The 11929-nt window shown below is 34.9% G+C and overlaps 1 protein-coding gene across 1 annotated transcript; it reads left to right on the top strand.

Moving 5' to 3' along the window:
• Positions 1-7000: 7000 nt before the first annotated feature.
• On the top strand, positions 7001-9348 carry LOC107817373 (uncharacterized). The gene is made up of 2 exons (XM_016643182.2): positions 7001-8262; positions 9226-9348. Exon 1 carries the CDS (start codon positions 7143-7145, stop codon positions 8259-8261), a length of 1119 nt encoding a protein of 372 aa, XP_016498668.1. The 5' UTR covers positions 7001-7142; the 3' UTR covers position 8262; positions 9226-9348.
• The last annotated feature ends 2581 nt before the right edge of the window (positions 9349-11929 follow it).

Here is an 11929-nt window from a genome sequence, read left to right as displayed (position 1 = left end):
TGTTGAGGTCCATTATTATGATGTTGAAATACCCTTAAGGATTGGTTAAAGTTGAATACTAGTAGAAAAGTTGGGTTTCGGATTTATTTAATGTCAGTTATTGTTTTATTACATTCTGTATTTCCTTGCTGTTTAGTATAAACTGTTGCAGGTTGTACATGTTGTATGCCCCGCCGTAGCCTCGTCACTACTTCGTCGAAGTTAGGCTCGGCACTTACCGGTACATGGGGTCGGTTGTACTGATACTGCATTCTGCACTTCTTGTACAAATTTCGGAGCTAGTGACTGATCGAGAAGTTGGTTGTTGTTTCTGTATTTTGGAGACCCAAGGTAGTCCTACAGGCGTCCGCATGCCATGGCGTCCTCTTCTATCATATTTTTTTTTGTTTTATCTATTTTCGAGACAGATGTAAACATTTCGTTCGGACCATTATCTGTAGTATTCGTAGACAGTTTGTGAGTTGTGACACCAGTTATAGATGGATTTTATTTCAGTTTTTGTTATTGCATAAAGTTGAGCTTTTAAACTGTCTTCTTCCGCACTTATCTCCGCTGGTTTATTTTATTAAGTCTTAAATATTTGAAAGATAAAAGAAAAAGGTAAGATATTTTGAAATATTGGCTTGCCTAGCGAGTATAATGTTAGGCGCCATCACGGTCCCGACGGTGAAAAATTCGGGTCGTGACAATTTTTTACCCCTAGATAGGATGTTGGGAAGAATTAGGTCTTGGACAGTGAAATATTTATCATATGCAGGTAGACTGCAATTGATTAAGAGTGTATTGGTGGCATTCAATCATACTGGTTACAGATATTTCCTCTACCAAAGAAAGTGATCCAAAATATTGAAGCTATATGTAAAAGATTCCTCTAGACAAGGATGACTGAATAAAAGAACAAAGATGTGGTGGCTTCGAGCAAATTGTGACTTATTAGCAGTGAAAATCAACACAAATTTAGGAAACACTTGAGCTAAGATTTGAGAGAGAATGAGAAGAAAAGAATTTTTTTATTAAACCGTTGATAAAAAATACAAAATAAAAAATATCTAAAAATAGGTTTTTTTTATTAAAAGAACCGACCCAGGTGCAAATAATTAATCAGTAAAGAAAAGTTGGGCTTGGCCCAGTTAAAAATAAATAACTACTGAAATGGACCAATAAGAAATCAATATGGGCTTCGAGGAACCTAGCTCTGATACGATATTAGCAGCAAAAATCAACACAAATTTAGGAAAAACTTGAGCTAGGGTTCGAGAGAAAATGAGAAGAAAGAGAGGGAAACTTTATTGAACTATTGATAAAAAATATAAAATAAATTCGTCTTTGCAAATATCTGGAAATCGGTTCTTTTTTAAGAGACCCAACCCAAGTACAAATAATTAATAAGTAAAGGAAAATTAGATTTGACCCATTTACAAATAAATGACTACTGAAATGGACTAATAACAAAATCAATTTAGGCTTCCAGGAACCCTAGCTCTAATACCATGTGAGTAGCAAAAATCAACACAAATTTCGGAAAAATTTGAGCTAGAGTTCGAGAGAGATGAGAAGAAACAGAGAAACTTTTATTGAATTGTTGATGAAAAATACAAAATAAATTCGTCTCTAAAAATATCTGGAAGTCGGTTATGTTATACCCCATTTTAAACTAGTTAAAGTAAGGTACAACATATAGGTAATTTTTGAGTCTGATTAAAGTAAAAGAGTCACCACCTAATTATTTCTAAGGTAAATTAAGACACCTAAAGTAATTTAATAAAGGCAAAATGGCCTCGTAACTTGTACCAATTTGTCAACCCGGTACATAAACTTATACTTTTCCCATTTGAACACTCCAACTTGATGGAATGGATACGAATAACCTGAGCTTTCAAAAGACTCGAGCTTTCAAAACCAAGTTAAAAGATCCGTTTGAAATTCAAACGTTGGAGAAGGAATCAAATCTCTGAAAAAGTCAAATCTTTTTGTGTCTAGAGTATCAAGGATTCAGAAGTGTGCTTTGCCTTTTTGTTTGACCAAATCTTTCAAGGACACATGATTTGGAGAGAGCAGAGTCACGAGGAGCGCTGGAGTAGGAGCTTGCACCAAAATGGGCATAAGGCTAACCGACCAAAACTAATGAGAATAGAAACTTTCATCAAAAGTGGGAAGAAGGCAAGAGGAGAATCTGTCCATCAAAGAAAAGGACGAGGAAGAAGTTGGCATTGAGAGGGAAAGAGAAAGAAAAACCTATTTTGATTAATGTGTGTTTTGGCTTTTCACCTGATTAGGCTTAGAGTGATTGGCTATCCGAAAATATTTTATTTTTTTTGAGTGTAGTCAAATGGATTGTTATTGAGATTTTCTTTGGGCCACGTTTAAGTCTTATAAAGGGGTCTTTGGTCAATTAATTTAGCTAAAATTTTGGCCATATAGACTTTGTTTGGATTTTTTTTCTTCCTCCTATTTCTTTGGGCTTCTAATTTAGATTAAAATAATTTTATTAACCATATTACATAATACGACATATTGTTAACATGTTAATGTGAATTAAACTGTTTAATATGCCTTAATATAATTATAGTAGATAGCATTTAAATTTTTAAATTAACCTACACTAATTATTAAGTAACATTCCATTGTAAGAATAAATATGTATAAAGTATAGAATTTAAAAAGAACATTATTATTTGATTAACTAAATGAATTCTACTTTTTACAAAAGATGATAAGAGTGATTTATATTAATAATAGTAATAATAACACTCTATACTAATATTAATACTAGTACTAATGCTAATAATAATGATATAGTAGTAGTAATCATTGTGATAAAAAAATAGTAGCAAAAATAAGGTATTCGATTTATTAATAACTTAGAAGCTCAAATTGATTAATTGAAAAAAAAGTGGAATAAAATTGAATCTCAACAAGTTCTTTTATTAAAAGATACTCATGTACAAATAATTAATCAGTAAGAAAAAATTGAGCTTGGCCCTATTATAAATAAATAACTATTGAATGGACAAAAAATAAAATCAATTTGGACTTCGGGGAACCCTATCTCGGATGCAATGTTAGTAGAGGAAATCAACACAAATTTAGAAAAAGTTTGAGCTAGAGTTCGAGAAAAAATGAGAAGAAAGAGAAATTTTTATTAAATTGTTGATGAAAAATACAAAATAATTTCGTCTCTGAAAATATCTGAAAGTCGGTTCTTTTATTAAAAGACTTGACCGAGGTACAAATAATTAATTAATAAAGAAAAATTAAGCTTGGTCCATTTACAAATAAATGACTAATGAAATGGTCCAATAACAAAATCGATCTGGGCTTCGGGGAACCCTAGCTCTGATATCATGTTAGCAGCGGAAATCAATACAATTGGGAAAAACTTGAGCTAACGTTCGAGAGAAAATGAGAAGAAAGAGAGAAGCTTTTATTGAACTGTTGATGAAAAATACAAAATAAATTTGTGTCTAAAAATATCTGAAAGCCGGTTGTTTTACTAAAAGACCCTACCCATGTATAAATAATTAATCAGTAAAGAAATATTAGGCTTGGCCTAGTTATAAATAAATGACTATTGAATGAACCAATAACAAAATCAATTTGGGCTTCGAGGAACCCTAATTCTGATACCATTTTAGTAGCGGAAATCAACACAAATTAAGAAAAAAATTGAGCCGGGGTTCAAGAGAGAATGAGATGAAAGAGAGAGAAATTTTTATTGAACTGTTAATGAAAAATACAAAATGAATTCATTTTTGGAAATATCTGGAAGTTGGTTCTTTTATATAAAAGACTCGAACCAGGTACAAAATATTAATCAATAAAAGAAAATCGGGTTTGGCCCATTTACAAATTAATGACTATTGAAATAGTCCAATTACAAATTTAATCAGGGCTTCGGGGAACCCTACCTCTAATATCATGTTTGCAGCGAAAATCAACACAAATTTAGAAAAAACTTGAGCTACAGTTCGAGAGAGAATGAGAAAAAAGAAAGAATTTTTTATTGAACTGTTGGTGAAAAATACAAAATAAATTTGTCTCTAAAAATATTTAAAAGTCGATTCTTTTATTAAAAAAATCCGACCCAGGTACAAATAGTTGATCACTAAAGGAAAACTAGGCTTGGCCCAATCACAAATAAATGACTACTGAAATGTACCAATAACAAAATCAATATGGGCTTCCAGGAATAAGTCCAACATGACTTGCCTAAATTAACAGGAAGCTTGAACATACTCATATCCAAATTTGGAACAAAATAGCAATTCTCAAAAAATTCTAGAATTTATGATTTACATAAACAGACAGGCTCTAAATTAGATGGGTTCCCATATATTATATGAGAGGAAAAGAAGCATGGAATGTGAACCCCACATAAGCTTTTTGGATAGTCCAGAAAATTACTAAAGCATACAAATATCTCATTCAAGTTGAGCTAAGGATAGCTGAAGTTTTGATGAGTAGAAAAATAGTCTATTAGAATAGTGTATAATCAACTAGAGGAATATTTTTTAAAGTGGCTTGGAGGAGATCGACTTGCAATAATTAGGGGAATCCAAACTGGGGATTCACATTATACCTAGCAATCCAATGCTGACTATATACTAAGGACAAACTGATAAAATAGGACTCTGAGCTTAGTCCAAGTTGTCCATTATGCGCATCACGGAAGATCATCAACGTCTTTTCTTTAAGTGTATATTTTTAACAAGCATATGGCACATGATGTTATGATTGCAAGGCATTAGGAGGAATTCTTACAACTGAGCGAAGGAAATAAAATGGTCAATTAGGAGGAGTCCAGGTGTATAAAATGACTTTGCGTGGAACCATCTACCACATATGGCAAGAGTAGGGGATGACAAACGGGCGAGTCAGGTCGGATATGAGCGGATCAAAGATGGTAATACAAAACGGATAAATTATCTGAAAAAGCTCCAAAACCGACTTGAAATGGTGAAGAATAACTCAAAAATCGCGAAGGAATACTTTTATACCTTCTGGCCCAGGCATTTCGCATTTGCAGTCCAGCTACTGCTTCTGCGGTCCAAGACGCTGCATTTGCGGTCCTCACTTAAATCCTCATTTCCGCATTTGCGATGCACAATTCGCACCTGCGCCACAGCACGTGTGGTTCTTCAATCGCTTCTGCGGTTCCTTCCTTCCTAGGCTCTTTCCGCTTCTGTGACTCCAAACTCGCTTCTGCGAGACCGCACCTGTGGTCCCCTAGCCGCAGGTGCGGTTATGACAACAATGGAACATCTTCAGCTGCCAAAACCAACTTCCAAACTTTCCGCCAACCATCCGAAATCACCCTGAAGCCCCCGAGACCTCAACCAAAAGCACCAATAAGTCATATACCACTATCCAAACTTGTATCAATCTTCAAAACACCTCAAACAATATCGAATCAATCAAAACACATCGGATTCAAGCCTAAGTTTTCAAAAAAATTCGAATTCCGCTTTTGATCAAAAAGTCTACCAAACCACGCACCAATGACCTGAAATTTTGCACACACATCCTAAATGACACAACGAACCCACTGCAACTTCCGAAATTCCATTCCGACCCCATATATCAAAATCACACCTATCAACCGGAAAACGCCAAAATACCATTTTCGCCAATTCAAGCCTAAATCCACTGCGAACCTCCAAAACGCATTCCGATCACACTCCTAAGTCTCAAATCAACTCCTGAAGCTATCCAAACCATCGAAACTCACATCCAAACCCTCTAACACATAAGTCAACATCCGGTTGACTTTTCTAACTTAAACTTCCTCAAAAGAGGCTAAGTGTCTCAAACCTTACCAAAACCTTTTCGAACCCGAGCCAACCAACCCGATCACACATAGTACCGATAAACAAAGCAATAAGATGCAGAAATGGGGGAAACAGAGCGGTAACTCATGAGACGACTGGCCGGGTCGTCACAATATTATACAACTTATGTACAACTTATCTAAAACTTTCACATATTATTTCTACCCAATTAAATACAACTACAATAACATACAACTTAAATACAAATTTTATACAAAATTTGTGCAATTTGTCTTTTGTATATTTTGTATCTGGTTTATACATAGTAAAAACAAATTTTATACAACTGATTATAGATTATACAACTTATCTACAATTTTCTTACATTATTTCTATTCAATTATATACAACTACAATATCATACAACTTAAATATAATTTTTATACAATATTGTTCAACTTTCATACAATAGTTATATATATACACACACGCATACATAATACAACATTTCTACAATTTTTCTATAATTTTACTACAATTTCGTAAATATAATGTATATCATGTCTTCTTCTTCTTCTTTTTCGAGTTTCAATCTGAAATTCAACCAAAATCGAGTCTAATATTCACCAAAGCACCCTCAAAATTGAGATATAAACTCCAAACTATATTCTCAATTCTTTGCACCAACACCCAATCCAAACAAATAATAATTTTTGAAAATCCAAATTCGAATTCAAAGCTTTTTAATGGCTGTTAATGGTGGAATTGCTGCTCTCTTTTCCTTTGCTTTACATTACTGAAATTAGGAATTGAGAAATAGAGAGACGTAGAGAGAATTCTCAATTCTTTGCAACAACACTCAATTCAAACAAATAATATTTTTTGAAAACTCAAATTCGATTTCAAAGCTTCAAAGCTTTTTAATGGTCGTTAATGATGGAGTTAGTTGCTCTCTTGTGCAAGATACGTGGGGGAGGGGTGGGATGGAGAGAGAAACGTGGAGGAGTGGAAGATACGTTAGAGTGATTTTAGGACACTAATTATTATCATTAATTCCCTTTAAAATGTACATAAATGATAATTGGGTATATAAAATATAATTATAGTCTAACTTGAATAGGGAAGGTAATATAGTTTCATATAGTGTATAAAAATGTAAAAATAACAAAAGTAATTGAGTTGAAATTTCCTAAATTCAATTGACCAGATCCCTCGTGAAAAAAAATTGACTAGATCCCTCTCAAATCGAACCCACTCGAGAGCCCGACCCGAACTTTCAAAACTACACCATTACCACCTCAAACATCCAGATCAAGGTAGCTCCTCGATCCAATACTCCGCAGTCTCCTCCGCCATATACAACTGCTCTCCGCCATGGACACCGCCGGTTCACCCGACCCAAATCCACCACAACCCACCGCCACCACCACCGTCATCGACGATCCACTAAACAACCCATACACCTCCCTAAACACCCTCTGCCACGACCTCTCCGATCTCCAAGACCTAGCAGCTCGCGGCGCTTGGAAATCAATCCTCGATAAAGTCGGCCACGCGCGTTCCCTCAACCTCCTCACTAAACCCCACGAACACCTCACCTACCTCACCTTCAACGCCTTAGCTCTCACCAAGCTCCGCCGCCCCGTTGACGCTAATCAAGAGCTTGAAACCCTCCTCGAAAATGGCCAAGAAGATTTCAACTCCCCTCAATTCCATTACCAAAGTTACCCTTCTCATTACCCCAACATGAAGGGCAATTTCGTCCCTTTTGCTCTCCGTTGGCTCCACGCTTATCTTCCCCAGGCGCTTGGCCAGCGCGTGAAGTCACTCGACCGGCTTTACACCCTCCTTGATTACATTAGATCAAAAAAGGTTGAAACTTTAACCAATCCCAGTAAGGAATCTTGGAAAAGGAGGGAAGTTTTGGTGTTGAACACGATAATTAGTCACCATTTGAGTCAAAAAGATTTTAAATTGTGCTTGGAATTGTTGAATATGTTGATTGAGTTATGTGGGAATGATGATCTGAATGTGTTGTCAAAATTAGGGTATGTAAAAATGCAGTATGGTGATGTGGAGGGCGCGAAAAAGGCGTTTAATTCGGTGGAGGGGATGGTAGGGAGTGAAAGTGAAGTGGGGTTGAGGAATTTGGTGAGTAGGAATAAGGCATTAATGTATATAGTGGAGAAAGATTATGTGTCTGCAGTTAGGGAATATGAAGTGTGTATCGAGAGGGATGGAATGGACATGGTGGCAATGAATAATAAGGCTTTGTGTTTGATGTATTCGAGGGATTTATCCGATGCTATTAAGGTTTTGGAGAATGCTTTGGAGAGGGTTCCGACTGTGGCGTTAAACGAGACTCTTGTGGTGAATTTGTGTAGTATGTATGAATTGGCTTATGTTAATCATTCGGATATTAAGAGGACGCTTAACAATTGGATTGCTAGAGTTGCTCCTGATGATTTTGACTCAACTTGTACTCGAACATGAGGTATTGATTGTTCTTTGTAGATGTAATTGAAAATGAGAATTCGGATTACGTTTTAAGTGATCTCATTTCCTCTTTCTAATTTTGTGATTGTATGTTGTGATGCATTCTTTGTTGTCTTAGAATTAATAAACATTTGTCCTGGTGTTAGAAAGAGTTAACTACCTGTATTCTGTCCAAAAATGAAGAAATGATGAAGTCATTCTCAGTCATATTTTTTTACTAAGCTACAAGATTTGATATGTTCGCAAAGCTGGTTTCTGCTCATGGTTTCTAGCAATAGCTAGATCATCCCGATTAATCTAGAATGTTATCAAGATTCATCACTAGAATTCGTAATGTGCAGAAGCAGTATATTATAATTTAGACATCACACTCTTGATATTCCTTGTAGATGGAGGACCATCTGAACCAGAGTGTTATGCTTCTGTAATATCTAAAACTGAATGTTAGGTTGTTCTCTGCTAATACCGGCATAGTGCATCTGTCACCTCCAAAAGCTATGGACCCATTTAATGTCAGTTTTTAGCGAAGTAAACATTTCTGCTCTTAGAAAGTGCCTAAAGTACTAGTTTGCCCTTGCTTTTATTTGGTATAGTCGGTGAGCCAAAGGTCGGTGATATCCTCGTACGAAAATTTTTGTGTTTTACTTTTAAAGTCATGAGTGTCCTTGGGAACTTGTCAAGTGATAAAAGTTGGACACTCAAAGAAGAGGTTGTACTGATTTAAAGTGGTTCATGAGGAATTAACACCAAGATGCTCTATGAGATTAAGTTTAATTAATCTATTCAGCTGAGCTACGATTATGTAAACATGCTTGGCTTATAGAAGTTCACAGTTTTTCTTCTGAACCTGCTTCAAGACTTCAGACACCCTGTTTCCTTCTTTCAATCAACTCCTTTGATAGATCAAGCACTGTTCTTTATGTCCAATCTGATATTTCTATTGCCAAAACTCTGTTTGCAGAAAGGCTATGTATTGGCATGCATTGGATGCTAGTCAGTAGTCACTAGCTTTTTACTATTTAGACCTTTTGACACAATGGGGACATTCATATTCTATTCCAGAATTGAAACTAAATGAACATGTTATGCTATGATTTGGCAAATTAGATTGAGGATGGAATGTTGTTGTGATCTGCAAGTTGCATTGAAGCAAAGACTCTCTACATGTTGTTTAGAGTAATTCTATAAGGAGGGGTTCAGACCATAGTCTTCTAGGATCATCTGGAAACGACTTCTTGCAGTTTGGCTAATTTGTAGGAAAAGATATATTGCTGTTTGGTTGGATTTGTACCTGGTGTTATGCACCGATCTAGCTGAATCCTGCTTGATACAACGTTATGAACTCCAGTCCTCTTAAATAATGTGTCTTCTTTGGCTGGTGATCCTTTCATTTTATCAGCTGACAATAGTTTATCCTATGTACTAACTAGTTGGTTTCGATCTTGTTATGTAGCTTACTCACATTTTTCTGGAATGAATTTATTCAGAAAAGCAATATCCCTCCTCTAGATTGTTAGCACTTAGCACTATTAGCATATTGCATGTAACTTTTGTTAAAGCTCTCGCGCGATAGGAAAAGTACAGAGCAATCTCATAGTTGTAAGCCAGCAAAAGAGAGGAAAATAAAACACAATTTATATTCATATATAGGCTTCTTTAGTTTTGCATCAAACAATATTCTATCTCTCAATCTCCTTAGTCAACGAAACTTTGAAATCTCCTCCTCCTTCATTGTTATGATCTTTGCCTTCTTGAGATCATATTTCAAACCAAAACACATCTTTGCCAAGCAAGTAGTACTACTAATTGTAAAGAGGCCATTCTTCTTTACAACATTGTGACTTTAAAAGTATTTTTGGTGACCAGTGGACCTAGAATAGAGAGAGAACAAGATTAATAGTCTTACTTGTCGCTACGCGCTCAATCAATAATTCGGCTATGAAACTATAAAAAGAAAAAGGGTAGCTTGGTGTACAAAGCATCCCGTGGCCGCACCCGAAGGTGGTGTAATGCAGGCAGCCTCAAAGATTGAATATATTAAGTTCAAATCTTGAATCCGTGTATGATAATAGCATATATAGAAGCATACTGCATGTAATTAACTTTTCTTACAACTCTAAATTAAATAGGTAGCACTCTCATGGTAATAAGGCAACAATAGAGAGGAATTAGGGTACAATTAAGATCCACAAATAGGCTTCTTAATTTTGCATCAAATACTATCAACAAAGAGAATTACCAAAAGGAATTTAATAGAAGAATTATTGGTTCTTGGCAGATGATGAATCCAAGGGCTGCAAATTATCATGATCAGTTCCTTCATTTATCATCTCCTTTTGTTGCTTCTCCCATATCTCAATCTCCTTAGCCAATAAACCTTTGGAATCTTCTTCTTTTTCATGATTTCCTTTCTTTGTTATGATCTTTGCTTTGAACAGAGTGTGCCTCAAATCAAAACACATCTTAGCTTAGTAGTAATATATGATAATTACCTGCTTACAAAAGGCCCTTCTTTATAAAGTAATTATTGGAGATGATATCAATCACCTTATGGATCATTATCAAAACCATTTTTCTTTCTTTTCGTTATTTTATTCACTAGGAAACAATTTAACCATCAACTGGTTTGACATATTACTATGCAAAATTCCAATCATGATTCAATGGGCTGGACTTAAATATGGTAATTTTTTTGCTGATGCATAAATCAGTGAGAAATGTATAATTTTAGCCCCTCCAGAAAAAAAAAATAGCCGACAAATGTGTGTGTGTGTATATATATGTGTGTGTGTGTGTGTGTGTGTGTGTGTATTATACTATTATATACATGTTATATACATATTTTGTACATTTTTTTGGCTAGCGAATGGAATTAGATTCGGCTGACTGGTCGATTTTGTATTTTATCCGAAATCAATAATTAGTGTCCTCTTGTTTGACTTGTGAACTTAATTTTGGTTCATTTATAATGGCAAGAAACTTAACTAGAGAGAGGCTTTAATCACACTAATCAAATTGGTTTACTAAGTTGAACGTCAAGATGTGAAATAAGAAGAGCACATGCAATCTGCTGTCCAATTATTAGACAATAAAGACTTAGTACTAACATGTTTCTGGGGTGGGGAGAAAGAAAAAAAAAACTTACCATGTTTCTTACAAAACATAATATTTATTGTAAATAAAAAGTAGAGGATAGCAGGGTTAATTCAACATGAAATTCACAATTTGGAACCAATCAAGTCCTCCTACCCGTATATAGCTTGAAAAGAAGAACATTATATATATACACACACGCACACAGACATTGTATAAAAAATTTCAGCTATCGATGTATTTTCAACATGTTACAGGAATTAACGATTATCATAAAAATTTATCTGCAATTATCTTATACATGACTTGATTATGTAAATATAAATTGTTTAGGATTATATTTAAGTTAAATACACTTATAGTAAATCAACTTGTTATAGCAAGTTACTTACCATTTATTCTAAGCTACCAATTAACTATGATTTAATAGAATACCTGCAATTACTTTCTATGTAACGTGACGGGATAAATATCTTTTCACGATTAGTACATATAATTAAAAGTTTATGTATTTTAGAGTCCATCGTGTCAATGCATAAGTTGCGGCCTTACAATATAACGTGTAGTGCAAG

Source organism: Nicotiana tabacum, chromosome 11, assembly GCF_000715075.1.
Source record: "Nicotiana tabacum cultivar K326 chromosome 11, ASM71507v2, whole genome shotgun sequence".
NCBI lineage: Eukaryota > Viridiplantae > Streptophyta > Magnoliopsida > Solanales > Solanaceae > Nicotiana > Nicotiana tabacum.
Note: the sequence above shows the minus strand (reverse complement) of the source record. Positions and strands in the feature narration are given on the sequence as shown.

Coding starts and splice junctions, on each gene's coding strand:
- LOC107817373 (XM_016643182.2), top strand. CDS start 7,143: ATGGACACCGCCGGTTCACCCGACCCAAATCCACCACAACCCACCGCC.